At 45.4% G+C, this 27,821-nt stretch overlaps 1 protein-coding gene across 1 annotated transcript in view; it reads right to left on the minus strand.

Annotated features, from left to right (window-relative positions):
• Positions 1-27,821, minus strand: part of LOC146816620 (cytochrome P450 2K1-like) — a 376,635-nt gene that overhangs the window by 94,054 nt on the left and 254,760 nt on the right. The window contains exons 3-5 of the mRNA XM_085610495.1: positions 25,974-26,123; positions 16,206-16,366; positions 6,407-6,580 (exon numbers count right to left, since the gene is read on the minus strand). Coding sequence (XP_085466621.1) covers positions 6,407-6,580; positions 16,206-16,366; positions 25,974-26,123 — 485 coding nt within the window. The remainder of the gene's footprint in view (positions 1-6,406; positions 6,581-16,205; positions 16,367-25,973; positions 26,124-27,821) is intronic.

The raw sequence follows: 27,821 nt of genomic DNA on the forward strand, positions 1-27,821 counted from the left end.
TCCATTGTTCTCTGTGGCAGAGGCTCTCTTTGCCCAGCCAAAACCAGTTCTGTCCTCTCTGGTGCAACTTCCTGACAGGAGGTGGAGACAGCATTGTCCCTGGCAGGCTAGGCCCATTCAGGTGTAAAAGAAATATCCTCCCCCTACTCTGTCCAGATTCATTCAGAATGCACTTCAGCAGCTTGTAGACGCCTTCTGGGGTGGTGAACTGGGTCTTAATCTTGTTTATATGCATCCCTCCGCTGCCATCTTGGGGAACAGCATTTATCCTGTCTGATGCCCAACACTAACACAGTGTGCATTGGCAGCTCTCCTTTTCTCCAGTGGTTTATTCAATTAAGGCATGGAAATGAAAATCAGATCTGAATATGTGTATCTCACAAACCCAGGATTTTGATAAAAAATTGAAGTGACCACAGCCACAGACGGTTAGTAGTTGAAGACGTGTTTATTCCTGCTCATCTCAACAACAGCTTCCAGGGAAATGAGTTTATGCTTCAAGCACAAACAATGCATCACCATGGAGTTTATAGAACATTCATAGTGCCATGACAACACCTCTAAAGCTATTACAATATCTCCCTTCTTCGCATAAATAATAAGAAGCAAACAATAAAGCAAAATAGTAACACAAAATGAATACATTTAAATAAAAATGAATAACAAATAAATTCACCCTAGATAAATACATTTCAAATAAAGGAAAAATGAAAGACAAATAAATTCACCAAAATTACAGAACAAACTTAAACCATCTACATACTATAACACATTATAAATCCATACGTTTGGGAACAAATCCTTTGCGTGTGCTCCTCCTGATTGAGATAGAGGATCCCTCTGGAGATATACCTTGTGATGAACCATCACAAGACGGACTCTCCCCATTCAGTCTAAGCTTCCCACCCTCTCGGACAGAAATACCAATACCTGGTACAGAATTTAACTTCAAACCCATTCGTACCGCAACCTTATCAGGGATCCTATAAACCGTAGACACATTCCACCAATTTTTCCCTTTGACCCTCACAGCATGCCGCGAGACTAAATCTACACAAACAGGTTGACTGAACTTAGAAAAACCTTTAGGTACATTGTGTGGAATCTTTATCTTAATCCAATCCCCTTCTTTTATATTGTGAGACCACCTCTCTTTAGAAGAAGTCTCTTCATATGGACAAGAAGTATCTTCTTCAACACAAGCTTTATGACCCACGTGTGAGGGTAACAAACCTGAACTAGACAACGACCTCCACTGTCTCATCCAGGCTGGACACATGTTAAACGTGGCAATTCTCCCTCTCAATAATTCAAAGGGGCTTTTCCCAAACTCCAAACCCGGTGTAGTCCGATGTGCCCACAACATGCTCTGCACAGCTCCCCCGATATCCATATTACCAGAGACAGCCCATTGCACACATTCAACTAACATTCGATTCATGCGCTCAATGAAACCATTACCCTGTGGGTGATAGAGAGCTACACGCTTGTGGAGAATACCAGATTGACTCAAAAAGCAAGACATTTCCTTGGAGACAAATTGCACTCCATTGTCTGACACCAGTTCTTTGGGAAAACCTTCCCTCGCAAACAGACTTTCCAAAAACTTGATAACCCTGGTCGTATTCGGCTCAGTCATAAAACACACTTCCCACCATTTACTGTAATAATCCGCTACCACTAAAGCGAATCTATAGTTACTGGATAAAGCATTAAATGGACCGATGAAATCTACAGCCAACTTCATCCAAGGCCCAGAAGGTAACTCAACTCTTACTTTGGGAGGAATAACCGTCTTTATTACTTTAAATCTTTAGTATGTGCCTATTTTCATCTAAGTAAAAAGAACTTGAAAGAATACTTTGTATTTGACCAACTGTACTATAGGGAATAAAATGCTGAAGCTAAAATAGATGTCCACTAGATGGCGCTGCAATATTGGCTTGAAGATAATAATTCAAACCAACACGAAAAAAAAAATGAAAATATATCTTTTGGTTGTGCTTACTGTTTGCACATCATAAACGAAAAGTACCTAAAACACAGCTGTCAATTCCGTGTGACTGTGCTTGACTGCTTTAATCCCCCAAAGACTTCCGTGACACTCCTTAAGTCCGACGAATGAAGCCTCTATGTGGTAACAGCAACGTCTTTGAATTGAACACAGAAAGCCTCTGAATGCGTGTTGACGATGACGTCAGTGCGCACCGGGACGTAGGTCGTGTGGTTCACGGCACGCTCCTGCTGCACTGCGATGAAGGACAGAAGAAACAAAGGAATCCTGACAGCGCGCGTGACTTCAGTAACGGCAGTGAGTACACGAGCGGTTTACAAAAGAAAATAGATGCAACTGTCAATGTCAAGGACTTGAATAAAAGTTTGTTTAGTTGATCGTAGGTCCTTTACTCACTGTTAAACTCACTCAGCACTGCTCCCATGAAAACCACAACATCGGTGTATGCGCCATGTCCATGAGCTTTACAAACACACTTGAAGAAATAAACGCCTTCCCAGACACTTCAGCTGGATAGAGTAGGCAGATGCTCATGTACACGCTCAGGGCATAAAGATCCAACGACGATCCAGTCAGCGTTTCAACACGTAGTTAGCAACGACAAGGTTCAGCTGTCCAGCCAAAAATGAACCAGACCTCAAATGGGTTCAAAAACCGAGACGGGACGTCCCATCGGTTGAATGAACCTCTTAGGCACAAAATAAAGGTCTTGAATGAGGATTAGCAACCGTTTCTTAAAAATAAAGTCCGCCGGTCAAAAAAAAATAAATAGAAAATAGCACAACTCCACAGATGCACGTGGGTGCGAACTGAGAATGAGCAGTATATCCCAAAAAGCGTCGCCAATTGAAGTGACCACAGCCACAGACAGTTAGTAGTTGAAGACGTGTTTATTCCTGCTCATCTCAACAACAGCTTCCAGGGAAATGAGTTTATGCTTCAAGCACAAACAATGCATCACCATGGAGTTTATAGAACATTCATAGTGCCATGACAACACCTCTAAAGCTATTACAAAAGAGGAGGGAGACTAGAATGGAAACAAAATGTAACTGCATCCATGCCGCGCGACTCTGTAGCCCCCAAAAAAATAAGATGGCTGGAGCTGCTTTGGGACGCCTAATAATTTTGCATTTAAAAGGACAGCCAACCATATTAAGTGCAGATCTTGAGGATGTGGTGCTAGAGCAGCTGACCTTGCTGCTCGGGCTAGAGTGGGTCGGGTATCGGCAGGAGGCTCTGCATAAAGGGCCCAATACCTTGAGGTGGAGTTTGTGGTATTTAACATTTTTGAATTTATCAAAAGCGTGCATTTTAAAAATACAGGAAAGCCTTGTTGGGATAAAGAGTGAGTGTGGTATCTCTCGTTATTTTGATGCATTGTGAGGCACTTCTAAAATAAAAATGCCTCCAGCTACCCACAACACAACGTTCTCAAATGACGATCCAACAGCAACTCAAAAAATAGTGCACATAGGTAAGAGAAAAAAACTGAAAGGGAATGACTACATGTAATATTGCCATTAGCCATAGGAGTGAACTAAACATCAAAACTCTGTACAAATAAAACCAATGCACCTAAGAAAACCAAGGAATTCGAAAAGCATGCCAAAGAACAAATGATAAAAGATGGCCGTGCTTGAAGTACAGAGAGTAGATACAGCATGTCTTGTAGAGACAGGACCTGTGCTGCCTAGGCGATACCTAAAAACTAGTCTCCACAGGCTTGAGTATCTAGGAAAATCTCTGATGAGATAAATGGCAAGTCCAGCCCTGCCTGTGAGAGAATGTATATTGACTGGTCAAAGAATGTGAAAATAAGATATTTTTGCCTCATACTGCGTTATATTCGCTGAAAGTCAATCTATTTACGAGGATGAACTGCGCAGCAGGCCTATGAACTTGTCAGCAGTCCGGTAAATATTGATAGACAACTGCTTGTTGTTAAAGGTCTATTAAAGAGAAATCAGGAAAGATATAATTTTGTTAGTTTTACATGCCCAAGTTAAATCTTTTTCACCATTCAAACCACTATATTGCTGAATGAGCAAAGCCACTGAGAGTAACCACTCAATAAATGTATTTGGGAAACAGCCAATGAGAATCAAGAAGTCTCCATGAGTGAAGGAGCACTGCCTGCAATAAGGGTCCTTGTATCATTGCCTGTGCGATAAGGGTCCTTGCATCATTGCCTGTTAGAGGGGATGCACTGTACCAGATTTCAGGCCTAAAGAAGCTGAAAAGGGCTTCATCAGGTTTACAAATGGAACCATTAACTTCACAGAATTTGGTTTTAAAGGAGGTCAAACAGGCAGTCCAAGGGGATTCAAAGCATGTGGCATTGGAAATGGAAGTGAAAAATCTCATAGTCTATGTTGCAGGTATTTCACAGTCATTCCCATCGTCTTCACATCTAATTTATACACTTTACTTTGGTGCAGACAAAGTCTAGAGTGAATGTGCACAGAGGAAGTGACAACAAATACAGGCACCCTTCTATTTATGGGGCTGTATGAAAGGAATTTATTAACATAATGTTTTCCCAGGAAGATAGAAAAACTGGAAGCAAAACTAAGGTGTAATTTATTTGTAACCACAAACTAGGATAGAATATCTGCGAGTTTAGGACTGTTTTAGAATTGGGTTGATTTCACATTGTGAATCAGCAAGTGCATAGTTAAAAATCTATGCTGAAACTTAGAACGTTATCAAAAACAAACTGAGAAGGACTGAATAATAACTAGAAGTGCTAGCTACCCATGGTGTTGCAGGTGTACACACTGAGATTTGGATCAATCACTGCATGAAAACATATGTTGAAACATGGTACGTTATCAAAAGTAGGCTGAAAAGTTCTGAACAAGAACTAGGAGTGCTAGTTACCCACGGTGTTGCAGATGGTTGTATGTGATATCATAGAAAAATTATTTAATGGAATATCATTTTACCTAAACTGTGTAATAGGAATTTTCAGAATGCATGGCATTTACCATTTCTGTTTGTTTGAAATTGGATTTTGCTGGCTTATTTTTTAATGTGTACAATGGTTGCAGATCTAACTTTCCGAAATAGTTTTGTTGGGGATATTTATTTCAATGTGTTACTTCAGGGGGCATTATTTCAGAAGTATATAGTATGTATTGTCAAACAATTATTTCAGATGCTTTTAATCTGATGAGCCCCTCACCACCCCTAAACACCAAACATCCCCGATTCCTCACAAGCCCGAAGCATAACAAATCCCTGCACACTGAATGACCCTCACCATGCCTAAACTAAACAACTAAACCCATCCCTGAACCCTAAAAGTTTATTAACCACTAAACTCTACCCATCCCAGAAGCTAAAACCCCTTACTACACCTATTGGACACTCATCCCTGATCCCTAAAACTACACCCATCACCGAACTCCAATAGCCCTTTCAACTTCTACATTTCATCCATTTGATAAACTCCACCACTCCCTGAACCCTAAAAACTCATCACCACACCCAAACTCCACCTAGCCCAGATTGCTAAACAAGCATCCATAACTCCAAAAGACTTCTAACCACCCCTAATCCCTATCCATTCATAAACCATAAAAGCCCCTTACTAGGTCTATGGTCACCCGCCCATGGAGCCTTAAAACCCCTCACCCGCCCATGTAGACTTAAAACCCCTCATCTCTCTAATCTGCATCTAATCCTGAACACTAAAAACTCATCACCACCACTAACCTCTACCCATCACTAAACTTTCAAAACCCTCACAAGCCCTAAACTCCAGCTATCCATAACTGAATACCCCTACACTCCATCCACCCCTGTACTGTAAACCCAATTCACCTCCCGTAAATTGCAATAATCCCTACAAATTCCTCACCATCCCTAAACTCTATCCATCCCTGAACCCTAAAATTTCCTTTTTATGCCTGTACTTCATCCACCCCTGATCACCCCTAAATATTAACCCAGAAGCAACCCTCCCACTAGTCCTAAATTCCACCCAAGTTGGGTGTAATTTTTGATTTTTCCTTACAGCTATCCTTCCTTTCAAATTCTTCCTTTCATTTTTAATTTATTAGTATTACCTTGAAATGCCATCCATTAAAGGTAACATTGGTTTTCTATGATTTTATTTCCTTCAATGTGGTTTTGTTTTCCCATTAATTCACTTACATCAGTTGCAGATATACACCCTGATCTCTGAATCAGCCACTGTATCATTAAAAATATATGTTGAAACATGTCATGTGATCAAACAAGCTGAGAAGTAATGAAAAAGAACTAGGAGTCCTCATTACTCATTGTGTTTCATATATACACCAGGTGAGAATAGTAACAGTATTAGCAACCATGAGCCGACATACCTGAAACTTGTATAGACATAATTTGCTTTATTAATGGTACCTCTTGCTCCTTGAGAAGGAATGCATCTATGAAATTTCTCTTGTCATCAATATTCAGTTCATTTCTACTCTTCATAAATGTTGTGCGTAGAAATGAGTGTATATCTTTTACATTTTGAAACACAGTTTTGTGATTTCCAGGCAAGAATCCCAAAGCAGGATATAAATTGTAGAGCTGCAATGTAGATAACGAACAAGTAATTTAGAACATTACATGCAATGCATGCATTATAGTACATAAACATTGACAGCTTTTAAAAGCGGCCCATTATGTGGTCAGCAGGAATGTAAGTGCAATGTTTATCATACACATTCATCTGAAATAACAAAATATGTTCCTTTACCTGTTACTTAACAGAGTAATGATTAGAAAGCAAAGTTAACATGATATTGTGAAAAAGTAAATTATTAGTTGTGGTGGATGACAACCCACCACAAGTAATCACAGTAATTTCAGTGTTTAATACTGATGCCAAATCTTAGTAGCTGTGTCACAAAGCAGGCAGGAATAACTTAGATACAATATCTATAGCATTTAGAAGTATCAAAACAGTTAAAAGGAAAAAACACAACACATTAAAAATCCCACTCCAATTTATAAAAATGGAGAAGAAATATAGCTAAAATGACACCTGAACAACAAAAATAAGGGGCACCAGATAGCATCAGATTGCATCAACCTATAGACAATGGTTGCTGTAGTTCAGGTTCAGAAAGTAGAAGTGATTTGCACAATGGAGCCCAGGTCAAATGTTACAAGTAGGTTGGCCCCACCAGGGTCTAGAAATAGAAAAATCGAAAAAGTCTCCAAGCCCCAATCTAAAAAGGTACTTTGTTGTTTTTATGAGGAACCATTCTTCTCCACATGGGACAAATTTGAAAACCAGTTTGATGGAACTACCGGTCAGACACTTTTTGAGGTCAGTTGCCTATTAACATCTAGGGCAAACGTTTTGAAAAAGTCTCCAAACTCCTTTTGTCAGCCAAACAATCACATTAATACTCTTCCAAGGCCTTGCAGCATCTGTAGAACCACATAGAAACTCTCAGAGTATCAGGCAAAGGCCAACAGCAAGGTCCAGTCAGGTCCAGTTGCCACTGGGCAGTTAGGATTCTTCAAAGGAATATTCACATATTTATGTTCCTGGGGTCTCCCACGGGACCAGCCCTATGATACTTGGAGAGCTCTCTGTCTCTAGATTTCAAGTGGAATGGGTTCCAACTTCATCAAGTCTTTCTCACATGTCACAGATAGCAAGTGCAGCTGGCTCAGTCCACATGATATTATTTTGCAAGTCCAGCAGTGTTTTAGATGGAGGTGCATTGAGGTGCCAAATCTATGCTAAACAAGCATCCATAACTCCTAAAGACTTCTAACCACCCCTAATCCCTATCCATTCCTAAACCATAAAAGCGTGGTCAGTGGGTGTCGGGGCTGCTCCCAGTGCTGTCGGCCACCAGGAGTCGTCCCAGGCTGAAGGGTGAGGACCTCCCTCTTGTTCGAGTTCAGCTTCAGACGGCTGGTTTTCATCCAGTCGGCGACTGCCTTCATCCCTTTGTGGAGGTTGGCTTTGGCGGTGATGGGGTCCTTGGTGAGGGAGAGGATCAGTTGAGTGTCGTCGGCATAGGAGATTATGTTGAGGTCATGCTGCAGGGCGACGTGTGCGAGCGGGGCCATGTAAATATTGAACAATGTCGGGCTGAGGGAGGATCCCTGGGGTACGCCGCAGATGATCTCGGAGGCTTTGGACCGGAATGGGGAAGGCGGACGCTCTGGGTTCTGCTGGAGAGGAAGGAGGTGGTCCATTCCAGTGCCTTGTCTTGGATCCCTGCGGCATGGAGGTGTGCGGCGCGTAGTGTGCGGTGGCAGAAGGTGTCAAAGGCAGCGGAGAGGTCTAGGAGGATTAGTGCTGCGGTCTCGCCATTGTCCAGCAGGGTCCTGATGTCGTCGGTGGCGGCGATGAGGGCGGTCTCGGTGCTGTGGTTGCTGCAGAACCCTGACTGGGAAGGGTCCAGGATTCTGTTTTCTTTGGGGTATCGGGTTAGCTGTCTGTTGACGATTTTCTCGATGACCTTGGCCAGAAAGGGGAGCAGAGAGATGACCCGGAACTTCTTGAGGTCTCTTGGGTCAGCCTTGTTTTTTTTTGTAGGGCGTTGATCTCAGCGTGTTTCCAGCTCTCTGGGAAGGTTGCAGTCTCGAGGGAGAGATTGATGATGTTGCACAGGTGGGGTGCGATGGAGCTGCTTGCTTTGTTGAAGACGTGGTGCTGGAAGGGATCTGATGGAGAGCCGGAGTGGATTGTGCTCATGGTCTTGATTGTGTCATCAATGCTCACGTTGGCCCAGGCTAGCAGGGGGTCGTGGTCTATGGTGTGCAGAGGGTCTGTTGTGTTGCTGTCTGTTGGGTCTGTCTGGTTGTTGAAGCTGTCGTGGATATCTGCTATCTTGCGGTGGAAGAAGGTGGCGAGGGAGTGGCACAGGGCTTGTGACGGTGGGATGTCGTTGGTGTTGGAGCTGGGGTTGGAGAGTTCCTTCACAATGTTGAAGAGCTCCTTTGTATTGTGTGCGTTGTTCTGGGGGTGATCTTTGAACGAGGTTCAGTTGGCGGCCATGATGAGGTGGTGGTGGTTGCGGATGGCGTCCTTGTGGGCTGCGCGGTTGTCCGGCGTTTGTTCGCTGTGCCATTTCTTCTCTAGTTTCCGGCAGGCTTGCTTGGAAGCTAGGTGTTCTGGGGTGAACCAGCTGGCCCTCTTGCTGGTGTCTCTGTGGGGGGGTTTCTGCAGCGGGGTGAGGGTGTTGACGCAGTCTTCGATCCAGCGTCTAAGGCTGTGGGCAGCGTCGTAGGTGTTGGAGGGCTCAGTGGGAGGGCTGAGAGCGAGGTTTGCATGTAGTTGGTCTTCGGTAATTTTACTCCAGCAGCTTTGGGGGATCTGTTGGGTGCGTTGGTGTATGGTGGGTTTCTGGAAGGTGAAGTGGATACATCGGTGGTCAGTCCAGGGGAGTTCGGTGCTGTGGCTGACGGAGACATGCGGGCTTGAGGAGAAGACGGGGTCGAGCATGTGGCCGGCAGAGTGGGCGGGCGTTGTGACGAGTTGCTTTAGTCTGATGTTGGCGAGGTTATCGATCAGGGTTGTAGAGTTGTTGTCATTGTTGTTCTCAAGGTGAAAGTTCAGGTCTCCGAGGAGGATGTAGTTGGTGGAGGTCAGGGCGTGCATGCTGATGAAGTCGGCGATGGAGTTGCTGAACTGGGGGCAGGGTCTGGAGGGTTGGTAGACGAGGGTGCCTCTGAGGGTGCAGTTGGGGTCTGTGTGGATCTGGAATTGCATGTGTTCGGCAGTGCTATGCGCGTCGTCTGTGCTAGTCGCGACCCTGATGCTGTTCTTGTGGACGATGGTGATTCCTCCTCTGACTCCGTTGGTGTGGTCTTTGTTGGTGATCTTGTAGCCGTCTGGGATGGCTATGGTGATGTCGGATGCGGAGGAGTTGTTCAACCAGGTCTCTGTCAGGAAGGCGACATCCGGGGATGATGTGTCAAGCAGGTCTCGGAGCTCGATGGCGTGTTTGCAACAGTATGCATCGCAGGTGGGTGCAGTCATTCTTGGCGGGTGGTTCATCGGTTCTGAGGCTGGTGTAGCTGCAGTTCCGGCAGGTGAGGGGACCGTGTGTTGGTTTTTGGGGGTGGCCTTGAAGCAGGTGTGGGTCCGTGCAGGGTTGAGGGCGTGGAGTGTGCTGGCGTCATAGCAGCGGCGGTCGTCGCGGTGGGAGCGTGGGCCTGGCGTTCTGATGCGGGGCGCGGTCCAGGCCCGGACGGGCGCAGGCGGACTTGCCTTAGGTGCGTCTTCGGCGTGCCCGTGGCGCAGCCGCGCTGCGGCCGGCATATATGGGGAGGTGGGAGGGAGGAGCAGCTGGGAGGTGGGAGGCAGGGGCAGCGAATGGGCAGTGGGCAGTCAGCGGGGGTGCAGGGGACACAACGGCGGGGGCAGTGAGGGACGACGGAGTGAACAGAAGGAAAAAGGGCACAGAATAGAGCAAAAGGGCTAAAAAATCAATAAAAAACGAGTGGCACAGAAGGCAAAGGAGCACAAAAACAAGGGGGAAACGAGTGGCACAGAAAGCAAAGGGCACAGAAGTCAGTGAAAAACGAGTGGCATAGAAGGCAAAAAGGACACAGAAATACGGGGCAGCTGGGAAACAGAAGGCAAAAGCGGGCAGAGAGACACTGGGCAGCGTGGGGACCAAAAGTGAAAAACTGGGCAAAGGGACACGGGGCAGCGAGGGGTACAGAAAGGAAAACCGGGCAGAGGCACGGGGGCAGCGAGGGGTACACAAGGAAAGAAAATGGGCAAGGACCACGTGCAGGCAGCGGGGGAAGACAGACAACAGCAGTCACAGACAAAACAAAGAAAATACAGGCAATACAGTAAAACAGTAGGCGGAAGATGAACAAACTTACGATTCCTCAGCAGCGGCAGCTGGGACAGGGACACACAGGTGGGGCTGTGCGGAGGGGGAGCGACATACCTGGTGGGTCAAGGGTTGCTCTCCTCACCGCGCAGCGGCTGGCATATATGTGGAGGTGGGAGGGACGAGAAGCTGGGAGGCAGGAGTCAGGGGCAGCGAATGGGCAGTGGGCAGTCAGGGGGGCGGGCTGCAGGGTTCACAGCGGCGGGGGCGGTGAGGGACGACGGAGGGAACAGAAGGAAAAAGGGCACAGAATAGGGCAAAAGGGCACAAAAATCAATAAAAAACGAGTGGCACAGAAGGCAAAAGGGCACAAAAACAAGGGAGAAACGAGTGGCACAGAAAGGAAAGAGCACAGAAGTCAGTGAAAAACGAGTGGCAAAGAAGGCAAAAAGGACACAGAAATACGGGGCTGCTGGGAAACAGAAGGCAAAAGCGGGCAGAGAGGCGGGGGGCAGTGAGGGAAACAGAAGGGCAAAACAGGGCAGAGGGACATGTGGCAGTGAGGGGTACAGAAAGGAAAACCGGGCAGAGACACGGGGGCAGAGAGTGGTACAGAAGGAAAGAAACTGACAAGGACCACGTGCAGGCAGCGGGGGAAGACAGACAATAGCGGTCACAGGCACAACAAAGGAAATACAGGCAATACAGTAAAACAGAAGGTGGAAGATGAACAAACTTACGATTCCTCAGCAGCGGCAGCTGGGGCAGGGACACACAGGCGGAGCTGTGCGGAGTGGGAGCGACCTACCTGATGGGTCAAGGGTCGCTCTCCTCACTGCGCAGGGGCCGGCATATATGGGGAGGTGGGAGGGAGGACCAGCTGGGAGGCGTGAGGCGGGGGCAGCGAATGGGCAGTGAGCAGTCAGGGGAACGGGGCAGCAGGGGACACAGCGGCGGGGGCGGTGAGGGACGACGGAGGGAACAGAATGACAAAGGGCACAGAATAGGGCAAAAGGGCACAAAAATCAATAAAAAATGAGTGGCACAGAAGGCAAAGGGACACAAAAACGAGGGGAAACGAGTGGCACAGAAAGCAAAGGGCACAGAAGTCAGTGAAAACGAGTGGCACAGAAGGCAAAAAGGACACAGAAATACGGGGCAGCTGAGAAACAGAAGGCAAAAGCGGGCAGAGAGGCACGGGGGCAGCGAGGGGAACAGAAGGGAAAAACCGGGCAGAGGGACACAGGGCAGCGAGGGGTACAGAAAGGATAACCGGGCAGAGACACAGGCAATGAGGGGTACAGAAGAAAAGAATACGGGCAAGGACCACGTTCAGGCAGCAGCGGGAGACAGACAACAGCGCTCACAGACACAACAAAGGAAATACAGGCAATACAGTAAAACAGTAGGCGGAAGATGAACAAACTTACAATTCCTCAGCAGCGGCAGCTGGGGCAGGGACACACAGGCAAAGCTGTGTGGAGGGGGAGCAACCTACCTGGTGGATCAAGGGTCGCATTCCAATCTCTGGTATGTATGTGCCTCTGTATTTGGTGTGTATTTTTCTGTGTACCTTTATCTGATTACCTGTCTCTGGTGTCTTAGTTTTCTGTGTGCCCAGCTTTAACATTCTCAGTTTTTGGCATGCATGTATTTGAAGGCAGTGCTTAGCGTGCATTTAGGTGGTCAACTTCATTGTTTCTGGTAAAATTTCCCTGTTTTTTCACTTTTTAGTTTTGAACTATCTTCAAAGGTTTACTTGTTAACCCACAGCTAGGCCTTGGAAAGCCCTTCTATGGTTTTAGCCTCAAACTGCAAGGTGTATGAAACTTAATTGTTAGCAAATTGTTATAAGGTAACTGAGAAAAGCATAAAAGGTTTGGTCACTTACAATACGTTTTTTGAAGGACCAAGTTGTGGACTGTTTTATAACATGCATCACATCACAAGGCAAGTTGACAACTCGCAGCAGCATGCTTCAAATATCAAAATCAAATTTGCAACCCCACATTTATAATATGTTAGGAGTAGCAGTATTTGAGTTTGCCTGTCTACATGCAGTTTTGCCCAAAATATATCCTTGTTATCGTGTTTACTTTGTGTAGAGAAATGCTAGAGAACTCACTCAAATATTTTCTATTCAAGGATAAGTACAGTAAAAAAAAACTGTCATCCCCATGGGAGGGGAAAATGCAGTTTCCACATGCCAATAGGCTATTGAACTATCAGGCTCTTGGCTGTTCACCAGCTCTGTAGATTAGGGGTATGGAGACTCTGTAGCCTTTCCGACTGCATGTAACTGCAGGAGGGAAGCCACAGTTCTGTAACACACAAATAAAAAAATTACTTTGTGTATTTAGGGTGAGAATCTTGTTCCTATGGATATCTTTTCTGTAAGGATCTGGCCAGCATATCCAATTTTACAAACAAGTCTCTGTTGAATTAATACAACCTAAAAGGAAACGCCACAGATCTTTAGTTGCATGCTGTGAAAAGTACTTTAGTATGGGCTGCATAATCCTTACCAATATCATATTGTCTAGGTTTAGAGCATCGTCAGTTGCAGCATCGCTGCCTATAAAGGAACTGTGTAGGTGTGCAGAGCATATATATTACAAAAGGTTCATGGGTGCTGTATGGCATAATGTCTTCCATTTCTGCAAAATCTATGTTACTAGGATTTTTTTTAGAAAGACTTTTTAAATGATTTTACATAACTACAATAAACACATTTTTTTAAAAGCCTGTCTGCTCTTTGATGTATCTACCAGGGGTTGGGTTGAGGTTTAAATTAATGTAATCTTTACTGGATCTAATAAGAAGAGCGTCAATATTAATTGTGGTGGACTACTATCTTCCAAAAGTATCAACACACTTTTGTGTCAAAGATGGGATCCACAACTTGAAATATCAGTACCACTTAGCAATCAAGTTTGAAATGAAAAATCCCTAGATTGAACTGAAAGCAAAAATTGTTTATTTTTTATTTATAATTGACTTCATGTCTTTTATTGGGTCATTTTGCTTTTCCCAAATTATTTTTCATTGTATGTTTTGCACCTTTTAAAAGTCTAGGGGGGCATGGAGTTTGAGTTGGTTACTTTGACAACTCTTACAGTGGTGGAGATGAAGGCACTATGCAGAGAAAGGAAAGTCAAGTTGGGTCAGAATACCAGAAAAACAGATTATGAAAGGGCAGTCAAAACTTGGTAAGAAGCCTGCAATCACAGATCCCCGGTGAAGATGAAGGGGCAGGGGAATACATGTCCTTAGCTAGATTTTTGTTTACCATCCAGGTTTGGGAGCTCCGCCGGCTCTGCCAGCATACACTCTTCTGAACTGGCTACCAGCCAGTAGGAGATGAATGACAAACAATCAGCAATGGTGTCAGTCATTATTGAGGTTTTTTCATTTCTGAGGGTCTTCCGCTACTAGTATAGCTGGCCCTTTTACTATCCATGCGTGCCCTTACGGTGGATGAGAATGTGAGTTTTAATGGGATTGCGCAGTCTCCGTCTTCGGTGGATTTAGTAGCTACTGGGGTCTCCAAGGGTAGATGGTTTGTCTCATTGAGGCTAAGGTTGGACACACCACCAAGGGAGAGGGATGTGTGTGATCCGTCTTGAGTTGTCATCAGCACTTCCGCTACTTTAGATGTTTTTTGTGTTGAGCTGCGTGTCTTAGATTTTTGGTCCTTCTATTTTTCGAGAGCGTTAGCTTGCCATTGGTGGAATGCTCTGTGAGATGACTTCCATCCTTGGAGACTGGGAAGTGCCCTCCTTGATAGCTCACAGATTGGGCCCTTGGCTGCTCTGTAGAGGTAGAGAATTCTCCGAGTAGGCTGGACCTCAGACGAGGGTATCAGCACGCTGAGCGGCTGTGCTCCCCTCCAGGTGCCCTTCAGTAATTTCCAAGATGGCGATTTCCAGAGCAGGCTGAGGGGTCAGAGTGGAGGGCCAATAGTGATTATAACCTGTTTGTAGCAGTGTCTCTGCTGATGCTCCTTTGCCCCTCTCTACTCCTCCGCGGGTCAGTCTGTGGGGGCTAGTTGTTGGAAGAAGGGCGACTGTCAATGTGATAATATGACAAGGTAGCAAGTCAACAAATCGGGGCGAGTCAAGGCAATGCCCAAGGGAGTAGCCCAGGCAAGTGTCCAACCCAGTGCGGTCAAAGAAATGATCAAAGAAATGGGGAGCTGGAGGCACGCCGGCTGACCTAGACCCAGCCCAGTTCCGACAGTTCCACTAAGGGGGGTGGACAGGCGGAACTGAGGCTCCAACAAGTGGGCCTCCCAGCAGTTGCCCAGCGTTATTGTGTTACCTCATATGCTGGGCCGCCGTAGGCCTCCGTGGCTGCTGCTGGTGGCGGCCGTTAACCGGCGTCAGCAAAGGATCGTGTGAAAATGACAAGTGAGGCTGCGGGGGGAGCAGGGAGCCTGTCTTGTGCTCTGCCCGCTCAAGCTGCCTTCAAGTCTCCACAGTGGCGGCACAGTTGGGCCTCTCCCACCGGGGAACTGGGGAGCTGGCAAACCGGGAAACTCCTGCAGCCGCCACTGCCGCCGCCTGCACAGCTACTGCACGCCTGCTTGCGGCACAAGCTAAAGTTGGGTCACACACGTAAAGAGAACCAGAAAAAGTTCTGCGACTCCCACAAAGACACAAAACATTCACAGACTTACTTTGTAGATGCCTCAATAAAAGCCGACTTGCCCCGGACTTGCTCTCCCATGCTTTGCTACAAAGTATCCTAGTATCCTCGTCCTATCATACAAGAGGTGTTACTAAAGATTCCGGGCAAAACCATTTTGTTTGAGAGTAATAAATACAGTCTTAATGATGATGATGTTATAAGGTGTACCATCGAAACGCGTTGACGCTCTTTTTAGAAACACAATCATGTAAAGGCTGGAATTACAGACGTATCAATATGGCAGTTTCGGATTCTAGTCCTAATTATCATGAGTTCACAGATGTGTGCTTTTTAATGACATTGTTTTGTCTCTTGCATGTACTCTCTTTTTTAATTTTGATATCTTTTTAATGTGTATAACGTTGTGATTTAATTTTAGATTTTATGTCAGGGATGCTACAAACGAAAGGCTATGCATCAAATGATTTATGTATTGTACAATACTATTATGAATAAATAGATTTATGTATTTTTAATCTAAAAATCTTTTTCCAGACTGTTGACCTTGGGTATATGGTTATATTTTCCTTATATGACTGGTGAGAGCTTGAATGTGTATGAGTGAGGTAAGCATTCGGGTGTATAGATCACAATTTTCAATGAGTTCTTAGGTGTAATCCAAAGGAAACTCACTTTGTAATACAAGTTTTTACATTGCCAACAATACACATATGTATGTTCTGTTAAGGACATATAAGTAAACTTACATTAACCATGGGTGTTCCTATTAACCTTAAGTTTTCAGTAACCAGTCCTGTGAGCGTCAGCAGTGTGGGATGGTCATATTCAAAGCGGCGTCCAAGCACTATCGAGGTGATGATATTGGCAACAGCAGAATTCATTATCACACTGATGTCGAGGGGCTTTCCTGGGTAATTTGAGAATGAACTGAGTTAATTAAAGGCAATGACTCAAGCTATTTGATACATATGTTTGAAATGCTGCATTTCTAACAGTACATTATATTTGAGACATGCTGTGAAACGATCAAGTGAAAGTATTATCATTTAGAATCAGCACATGAAACAACCATAATTGAATGCTCAACCACAAGGAAGAATAAAAGTACTAAAGGCAGTTTACATCAGTGCCACATATAGGATTAGTTCCAAAGTATGGTAAGCAGCTTAAAACTATAGAGCAAGCATTAGGAAAGCTAATAGACCTGGCTTTGGCAATTATTGTTTGATGCTGTTCCTGGCTTTACCAGTGGCTGTTAAATATCAGGGAATCCATTGGCAGAGCCAAAAGCAGCAGGTGGCTATCTTGGAATGCCATTTTGTATACTTCCAAGATGCAATAGGATGACTGTCTTGGAAAGTTGTAGGAACAAGTGCACAAAATACCAGCTATGTAATCTAAATAAGAGTCTCCACTGATGCTCCCTTGTTATAAAAGCAAGTATTTTAATAAAAATGTTTTACAGTACGAATACAAAGTATCAAACATCTGTTTACGTTCAAGAGTACCTTCACATTCATTTAAATTAAATCCTTTATAGTTTATATTGCAATGTTTTTTAAAGGAACGTTTAATCTCTTTCCATGAATCCCTTGTAAATGGCCATTTAATAAGAATGTAATTTGATTTAAATGACTTTACTCCCAAAACTAGTAGAATGATAAAAGACATTGGGGCCTATTTGCAAGTTGCATTATGTAGTATGCTTAGCAGTACCACAATTCTAGTAACAAATCTACAAGTGTAAATCTCCAGCTCCACCTCTTCTATTTCTTCTATGGGAGGAGCCTAACATAATAAATTTACTACATAGTAAATGTGGGAGGAACTGGGGTAGTTGTTGACAAAAAGGGGCATACTTACTACTAAATGGGAGTGCTTTAGGAAGGAGTAAAAAGGGGTTCAGGAAGAGCTTAGGGAGGGGTTTAGAGAGGGACAAGCACCCACCCCCAAAACAGTAAACCCATGCCGGTGCGACTGGCAAAGACTGGGCCCCCGAGAGTGAAACCGCTGATCAGGGAAAGGCTGAACTTGTGTAGCAAATTAGATGCTACCAGCTACGGCCGTCCATCAGTGAATGGAGCCCTGCTGTCATTGGTTGAGCGGAGCCATGCTTGGATACTACCGCTTTTGAAATCAGTGAGCTCTGAGAATGTGAAGTATGGGAAACCTTTTACCCTGTGCAACATTGAGTAGATGTGACAAAGCTGAAGGTGTCTGGTAACTGAGATGGAGCTGGTGGTGTGGGTGATCTCTTTTGCTGCTAAACAAATAAAGAAACTCCAACACTACAGCAGGCAAGGCTGTATAGATGCAGAAGTCCGCTACAAATACACCTAAACACTTGGTTGTGCACCCGTCCTTGGACATTAAATAGGTGAGCAGCAACTATGTGAGGAAAACGCATTGGTGGAGATTCTGTCCTCTTTGTGAGCATAACCTGCATTGGTGTACTGAGCAATTATAGAGATGTTGCTCACCCAATCCTATCCCGACATCTTGACAATGGTAAACCTGATGGTAAAAGTCCTAAGCTGACTTTTGAAGTGGGTAAGAGAGGCTCTTAATGGTTGGATCATGGGGGTGCACAAGATGGCAAACTAGGAATGGTGCAGGTTATTGACTCTGGAGGGGGTGCAGACATCAACACAAAAAATATGAAAGGTAGTTAGCAGCAAATGACACCCAAAAAATACTTGCTCACAGAGTGTCTCAATGATGTGAAAGAGTATCTTGATAAGCAGCACACCTACTTAGATTTGGCAGAGAACATATCTCTGACATCAAAATTGACTGATCATTACAATGCCAGACTGTTGTTGGCATACAATCAATCAAAAAAGTGGAGGGAGGAAGAAGCAGAGGTTCATTCAGCTTCCAAAAGGTACTGGTTATCTATCAGAAAGCAGGGGAATCAGCCACATAAGTCTCAATATCACAGTCTCAAAACTTTTTATCTCAAAGACCCTGAACCACACATTCACAGACTGCGGTGTATGTAATTTCCGCTTAGTGTGGTTCGGTGGATAGCATCATCATCGGGTCTTGTCACTTGAGTGTCGCGTTCTATAAGTGATATTAAAACCTCTACCACGAGGGAGATTGTCTGGATGTTGACAGTGGTGGAGGAGAAGAGTAGAATAGGGATAAGTCTAAAAACAAAGCAATGTTTAGTGGATGAGTCAATGGTCCACGACATCTAGTGGTCGGGTCGACATGTTTTAGCCTGTAACAGCCCCTACAGATCTATGTCTTTCCTCAGGACCAAATAAATATATATGGGGGCTTTATACTTCAGGGCTTCCCAGATAGTGTGTTATTAGTGAGTGGAAGCACTGACCGGTCTTCGTCAGCAAGCATACTTTGCTCCAGATGGATGATAGTTATAGAAACGGTCTTTATGCCTATACCTGTGAGGTAAACAAAGGAAAACTAACATTGCCAATTTTGCAATTCATTCAGTGTGATACTGAAAAAAATATGGGTAGCGATGTTGCTGGTGACAGCGTAGGTATCAATCTATAGATATGCATTAGTGAAAGAAAGATACAGCCATGGGGGACAGGAGCACTGTACTGCTCTCATTCTTGGCAAATGTGTATAAAGAACTGTGAGGTAAAGCCTAGCACTCTCTCTGTTAATTAATAATGATAGTGTTGCTGTATTGCCTAATTATCCTTTTGTCTCCCTCCTGGTATTTCTTGCTGTCTTGTTATTGCATTGCCCAATTCTCCTTTTGTCTCCCCCCTGCTAATTTTTTTCTGTCTCCTGTTTTTGCCTGTGTGCCCCCTGCCACCCTGAACCCGTTTTCCCCCCACTGCGTTCCTGCCCCTCTGCTCGCCCATTCGCTGCCCCGCTCCCGCCTCCCAGCTGACCCTCCCTCCCACCTCCCCTTATATAAAGGCCGCGCAGTGGGCGCGCCGCAGTCATGCCTAAGGCGAGCCCGTCTGCACCCGTCTGTGCCTGGACCGTGCCCAGTGCCAGACCCCCTGGCCCTCATGAACGCCACGACACCTGCCTCCGCTACAATGCCAGCACCCTCCATGCACTCAACGCCGGATGATCACGTACCTGACGTTTGGCCACCCCGAAGCGCACCCAAGGAGCCTTCTCCTGCCGGAACTGCAGCTTCTCCAGCATCCGGCCCGCCAACCCGCCCACCAGGAAAGAACCCAACTACCTCAGCTGCATTCTTCTCAACACCCGCTCCGCCCGCAAACACGCCATTGAACTCTGGGACCTTCTCGACTCAACCTCCCCAGACGAAGCCTTCCTGACAGAGACCTGGCTGAACCCCTCCTCGGCACCCGACATCACCATAGCCATCCTGGAAGGCTACAAGATCACCCTCAGGGAGCACACCAATGGAGTAGGAGGAGTAATCGCCATCGTCCACAGGAACACTCTCGGAGTCTCGACCAACACCAACGACACCCTCAGCTCCGCCGAACACCTGCACTTCCAGATCCACACCGACCCCAACACCACCCTCAGAGGAACCCTAGTCTACAGACCCCCTGGATCCCGACCACAGCCCAGTGACTCCATCGCCGACTTTGTCAGCACACACGCCCATCGCCTCCACGGACTACATCCTCCCCGGGGACCTGAACTTCCACCTCGAGAACATCAACGACACCAACTCCACCACCCTGATCGCCAACCTCGCCAACCTCGGACTCAGACAGCTCATCACAACACCCACCCATTCTGCCGGCCACACGCTTGACCCCATCTTCTCCGTCGCCTTCAAGCACACCACCGAACTCCACTGGACCAACCATTGCTGTATCCACTTCACCTTCCAGAAACCCACCACGCACCACCACACCCAACAGATGCCCCGCCGCTGCTGGAGCAAAGTCACCGAACACCAGTTAACTACCACCCTCGCCCGACCCCAGCGACCCCGACTCCACCGCCCGCAACCTTAGACAGTGGATCGACGACTGCGCCAACACCCTCACCCCGCTCAAGAAACCCTCCAACAGTTATACCAGCAAGAAAGCTCACTGAAGACCTCCAGGCCTCCAAGCAAACCTGTCGAAAACTAGAAAAGAACTGTCACCGTGAATGAACACCGGACAGCTACACAGCCCACAAGTACGCCACCTGCAGACACCATCACCTCATTAGATCCGCCAAAAGGGCCTCCTTCAAAGACCGCCTAGACAACAACGCACACAACAGTAAAGAGTTCTTCAACATCATGAAGGAAATCTCCAACCTCAGCTCCAACACCAACGACATCCCACCTTCACATGACCTGTGCGACTCGCTGGCCACCTTCTTCAATTGCAAGATCGCAGACATCCACAACAGTTTCAATGCCACGACCGCCCCAACAACTACTGAGACTTCCGCCCCCACGACCACCATCCGCACCAACCGCCTGCTCTCCTGGACCAACATAAACGATGAAGACACCATCAAGATCATGAACACATCCACTTCGGTTCTCCATCAGACCCATTCCCGCACCACATCTTCAACAAAGCCAGAACCGCCATCGCACCACATCTCCGGAAGGCCAACAACATTTCGTTTGAGACAGCAACCTTCCCGGAGAGCTGGAAGCACGCCAAGATCAACGCCTTACTCAAAAAACCCACGGCGGACCACAATGATCTCAAGAACTTCGGGCCCATCTCCCTGCTCCCGTTCCCAGCGAAGGTCATTGAGAAGATCGTCAACAAACAACTGACCCGCTACCTCGAGGAAAACAGCAACCTGGACCCATCCCAGTCCGGGTTCCGCAGCAACCACAGCACCGATACCGCCCTCATCGCCACCACCGATGACATCAGGACCCTGCTAAACAACTGAGAAACTGCGCCCCTCATCCTCCTGGACCTGTCAGCCGCCTTCGACACGGTCTGCCACCGCACGCTACGAACACGCCTCCATGACGCAGGGATCCAAGGGAAGGCCCTGGACTGGACCACCTCCTTCCTCTCCGGCAGAACTGAGAGCGTCCGCCTCCCCCCCTTCCACTTCGAAGCCACTGAGATCATCTGCAGCATTCCCCAGGGCTCATCCCTCAGCCCAAAGCTGTTTAACGTCTACATGGCACCACTCGCCCACGTCGCCCGACTGCACGACCTCAACATCATCTCCTACACTGATGCCACCCAGCTGATCCTCTCCCTTACCAAGGACCCCCACACTGCCAAAACCAATCTCCATGAAGGAATGAAGGTCATCGCCAAATGGATGAGGAACAGCCGGCCAAAGCTGAAGTCGGACAAGACGGAGGTCCTCATTCTTGGATCCACCCCCTCGGCCTAGGATGCTCCTGGTGGCCGACCGTACTGGAAACAGCTCCAACACCCACCAATCACGCACGCAGGCTAGGGGTCATCCTCGACTCCACCCTCTCCATGACAAAGCAGGTCAACACTGTCTCTTCCTCCTGATTCAACACTCTCCGCATGCTCTGCAAGATCTACAAGTGGATCCCCAACGAAACGAGAAGAACGGTCACCCAGGCCCTCGTCAGCAGCAAATTGGACTACGGAAACGCCCTCTAGGCAGGAGCCTCGGCCAAACTCCTGAAATGGATGCAATGCATCAAGAACGCCTCGGCATGCCTGGTCCTCGACATCCCTCGCTGCAACCACATCACACCCCACTTGAGAGACCTGCACTGGCTCCCCATCAACTAGAGGATAACCTTCAAGCTCCTCAGCCACGCACACAAGGCACTCCACAACACCGGACCAGCGTACCTCAACAGACGACTCAGCTTCTACGTCCCCACCAGCCAGCTCCGCTCCGCCACCCTCACACTCGCCACAGTCCCCCGCATCCGAAGAGCGACCTCCGGCAGCAGATCGTTCTCCCACCTTGCCACCAAGACCTGGAACACCCTCCCCATCCACCTATGGCAGACCCAAGACCTGCTGACCTTCAGAAGACTCCTCAAAACCTGGCTTTTTGAGCAGTAGCAGCATCCCCCCGTGCCTTGAGACCCTCACAGGTGAGTAGTGCGCTTTATAAATGCCTTGATTGATTGATTGATTGATTGATTGATTGATTGATTGATTGATTGATTGATTGATACCTGCATTCAATATTTGCAAACATGCTGGCAGAACTAGGGGACAAAAATTATAATACTAGGATGTTTGAGGAACCCAGAAACGGGTTGGGGGCTGTTTTATCAAAAAACAAATGTAATGTTACCTTAAATATACATTTAATTTGCATCATGGGGTGGAGAAATGTAGGACAGGCATTTAAGCTTGGCTTTAAACCGTCCTGCATAGTGCTTCTCAATGCATCCCCCCAACCAAATGTTGAAGGTTGTCTGGAGTGACATTGTTTTTAGAGCTTGCTCTTTGACCTTAATTGAATAATTGAGATCCGGTGGTTGCAATTAGGTTGCTGCAGGCTTGTGTGGATGGAAACAACACTTTTCGATGTACAATGAAGCAGGCTCCCATGATTCCACTTCCCTCATCCCCTAACCATGACCTATTTAGTCTCAGCTTTTGTCAGACTAATTCCATAGAATAAAGCTGCAATAAGACAGAATTTGAAACTGTAGGTCCATTGCAACTTCAAGCACCTTGTCTTCAGATAACTGTGGCTCATGTGTGCACACTTGTTTTTATGCCAAGGACTCACCTTGAGTGGTAAGAGGTACAAAACATCATTTAGAGGTATTGCCAGGGGAATGATTTAGTCTGTGCTTTGTTTATTATTTTTTTATTTTGTACTGAATCTCTCACTGACAGACTGAACAAAAGCATTCCTTCATGGACTCTTTTATATTCTTTCTCCAACCTCTTGGCGCATCTTTGCTTCCAAAAAATGTTCTTCAGAGGAAAAACCTTATTTGTCCTGTCCCATAACATTGCAACAATTTACCCTCTGAGCTGAAAGTCATTGCTTTCAGTTTGTGTTTCGGAAATGCTTGAAACCTTTCTTTTTTTCAACCTAATCTTGTTGTTCCACCCACCAGTTAATCTGACTCTCAGCCCGAGACCTTCGAGTGTCTGATTTTCAACACATATTTTAAGGTGTTTCAAATCACTACATTGAATTCATTATGTATCTATTTTAAAATATTTTACACACAAGAAAATTCTGAACAGAATTTTAAAAAGCCTCTTGATGTGATCCTGATTAAAAGTAACATCTGGCGCTTAAGATGTCATAACAGTTGTCTGACGCCTTTGAAAGGAAAGTATTAGAATTTTAATGAAAACACTTGCAAAGTCCCAATTTACCTTCTTTAAAAATCCAAAAAATGTTTTGACATTTCTAGGTCTCTTCTGCCAAAAGCGCACGCACTGTCACTGTGAAACGCATTGTGTAATGTAAGGCACTTGGAGCCTACAAATAGCTCACCAATTGTTAGCTTCATTGTCACTCATTTCCTGCTTAATAGTTGGTCAGCACTTGACAATTGCAAAGATCTGGGCCTAAATGCATGTTTTATTTGCTCACCATTAAAACAAATTATGTGTTGGAACACTCACAACCAAGATAAACATTAATGTTGAAATTTGTTGCGTGCCTCTGGGTTTCACTCTCTGATCGAAGAGTGTGAATTGTACATGAAGACGTAGCGTCTCCTAATTAGGGGACGTCCCCCTGAGCACAGCGTGGAGCCAGCAAAGCGGGATATTTAAAGTTTGTAAAGGATTGTGTGAATAAAGTTGAAGTCCTCAATAAAACAGTGCTTTCATGGAAGATTTATTCAATGGAAGATATTGGTTTCATATCAAACAAACGGAATTGAAAGCTTTAAGTATAACCATCAAGTGTTCAAACATGATTCTCCCGATGCATTTTTGGCCATTATCGCCCTTTGTCAGGGGACTTGGGGGCATATTAACAAGCCAGGCGATAAAATTATCGGCGATAATGGGCTTGATAATATGCTCTATGGAATTTCAATTGAAACCCATGTTAGATGTGAGTGAAACCGCCATGGGGCTGAAACTGTCGGATTATCATAACTCTATCACAAGTAAACAAAATCATGAATGACCAAACACCAGTGTCATAATCAAAAGGCAAATCAGTGTAACGCATATACACCGCATGATAACGGTAAATGAAAAAACAACCATGAATAATAAAGAGAGCTGCTGTATTACGTGTATAATGCTAATGGAGAAAAATTTAACATGAAGACAAAAAGATAAACAATGTCGACATACTACTCGGTTAGAATCAGATGCTCTCAGAAGTGTATTCCAAACCATGTGCAGACGCATGCATGTTGAAACAAAACTATCTAAAAGACGTCAAAAACAATAAAAGTGAGTTTGAGCGTAATATCCCACTCCAACTTATTGTTAGTGGCCCTTCTTCCCCTCCCGCCAAAGCTCTTGTCTGTGTTGCTTATAACCTTTCCACTCCCACCCTTGTTCATGGTGCTTCGTACCCATACCCTCCTATTGTCTGTGTTGCTTCTTCCCTTCAATCTCCCACCCTATTATTGTCTGTGTTACCTCCCCACTGGCCATAAGAAGAAAAATCCCTATAACACTGCCAGCGCTGTCCATATCATAGCACTTTTACAATGTTTGCCACCCTCCCTCCTTCCCCTTTTCAATGCTGTCCACTCTTCCACCCTACGGCCGTTGTCTATGCTGCCCACCCCATTCACCATAGGAAAAAAAGTGCTGTCACAGCGCTTTTTTCTAGCTTTGCTTTTTTCTGACTGTACTTTTAGTCATGCACTATGGCCATGTGGCTGTTCAAGATGGCTAAAGACATTGTCAAAGCCAGTAGCTTATACATAGGCGAGACCTATTGACATTGCCAATGCGTGTTCCAATTGGGGCTTGGTAAAGGACTGTTTTGTTAGAGGATGCCCCATTTTTTGCAAAAAAGAAACTAAAGAACTTGACAGTCCATGCCCATCTGCTTGAGATTGTGAGCCCTCAGTCAGTTCATCACTTCCTGAGTGCCTTCACTTGCCTTGCCCTTAATTCTTGCTGAGGCTTCGGCAAATCCCTAATCACTGTGTCAGGCTGATCTCCAAGCCGGATCATCTCCACCTCACCCACCTTCATGATCCTGGATGTTGGGCTTGGCTACATCTTTTGAGGTGTTGGGTGTTCGTGTTTTCAATAGGAAGGCTTGATGAGATAGAATTCCCCAAGACATGTTTGGATCCTTACAACTAAGCTTAAGGTATCATTACACCAATTCTCTCTGGGAGGATCTTGGTTAGTCAACATTTTGCCATTATTGCTATAAATAACAGGGGGTCAGGACATTATATCCCCTCTATAACTACAATAGTTAAGCATATTATTCTTGTCTGTTTCAAACGATTAAGCTGTCTTTTTGTACCCAGAACCTCAGAGCTCACTGCCAGAGCTTCTGATCATCTCACACACTGGCAGCCATCTTGGGCACTTCTTACAACACAATACGTTGTTTGCCACACTTGAACTACTTAATTGTATTTTAATTAACTTATCAGTGCATGAAAATGTAAATCATTAAAAGTACCCAGAAGGAAGTTGCGAAAGAAGCCACTCACTTACCTGCTTTTGTCTGAAAATATTGTACTAGAAATTCACTTTCTTCTATAATTCTGTCTTCAATTGTCTTCTTGCCCATGCCAAAATCCCTTAAGGTAGACAGGGTAAACCTTCTAATTACCCTCCAGGCCTCTCCATGGGCAAATGATAGACCTAAAACGAAAGAAATAGCAAATCAATCATCGAATCCTTAATGGAAAGAGAGTTAAAGAGACAGAAAAACAGCATTACTTGTATTTCACCAAGATAAATACAAGATCAATGATGAGGCACTTAGTGATACAAACATAAATTATGAGACTTTGGGCCTCATGTAGGAAGCCTAATACCGGTCGGTAACGGCCGATTTTCGGTAAATATACCGTTACCGACCGGTATTTAGGCTTCTGAGATGTAGGGGGATCATTTCTGTATTCGGAATTTACCGAATCGGTAATTTTACCGATTCTGTAATTTTACCGATTCGGTAAATTCCGAATACAGAAATCAGATGTAGGGGGAGTGTGTGGGTGTCGTGGGGATTTGTTATTTACCACCAACTAAAGGTTGGTGGTAAATGACGAATAGGTGAATAAAAGCATTTTTGTGCACGTTAAAGTGTGCAATGTGGCAGACATACATGCCCTTAGGGCATGTATGTGTGCCACATGTGCACACATGGCCGAATCAGGGGTGCAACACGGTGTCAATGTGACACCCTGCCACCCTTGCATGTGCTCCCCCATTACCGAATCGGTATTTACCGATTCGGTAATGAGGCATACCTTCCCATCAATGGGAAGGTATGCCTCATTACCGAATCGGTAAATACCGATTCGGTAATTACCGAATTTTTCCGAATCGGTAATATTTACCAACTAATTACCTACATAGCATTTACCACTTCATAAATACCGAATCGGTATGATTCGGTATTTATGAAGTGGTAAATGCCAGGCCACCTACATAAGGCCCAAAGTGTGTAAATTGCAATGTATGGAAAGGAATGAGTGATGCATATTAAGTCAAACTGACACTGCCATATCAAAGATTCATTTAACAACGTTAAATAAAAGTTGTGAAATGAAAGAACTGTAGAAATGTTTATAAGTTATACACCAACTCAACGGTAGATGCATTCCAAAAAGCTTGAGGAGGAATGAGGACATATTCTTTTTCTCCTTTTGCAATGATGCAGAGAGTATCATTGAAGGTGAGACAGGAGAGATTACACATAGTGTTGATAAAGCCGTTCTGGGTTTCGCAAGTCTGGTTCCCGTCAGTGATGGAATTGGCATGTGGAGATCCTTTTTTGATTCCTGCAAGAGAAGGTCTTCTAAGGGACTTAGAAAGGAAGGCTCATCCTTTAGTGAAGATCAAGGTGTGAATCTTCTTGATTGGAGAGTGTCAGGAGATCTAGCAGTTTCAGAGGACTTTCGAGTCAGGCTGCAGTGTTACTGGAGGAGTCTTGGGATCCAGGGACTAGGAGAATATATAAAGGAATTTGGGAAATATGGTTGGTGCGTGGGAAGGTTTGGATCCCATGGAGGCTCCTGTAGTTGAAAATATTTTAGTGGAAAAGTTTGAATAATGATTAGATTATTGAACAATTAATTGGTATAGGTCAGCAATTTCTGCAGGACATACTCTTGTGGATGAGAAGTTAGTGGGCAGAAACATTATGATATGTAGAATTCTGAAGAGTATGAGGTTGAAAAGGCATCCCAGGGCCAGATACAATGTACCGTGGGATGTCAATGCAGTGCTTAGCCTGTTTTTACATTGGCCTACAAATAAATATTTGGATTTAAAAAGACTTGCAGGGAAACTGGCGACTTTGCTGTGTTTGGTATCATATAGTAGAGTTTCAGA

Source organism: Triturus cristatus, chromosome 6, assembly GCF_964204655.1.
Source record: "Triturus cristatus chromosome 6, aTriCri1.1, whole genome shotgun sequence".
Taxonomy (NCBI): Eukaryota; Metazoa; Chordata; class Amphibia; order Caudata; family Salamandridae; genus Triturus; species Triturus cristatus.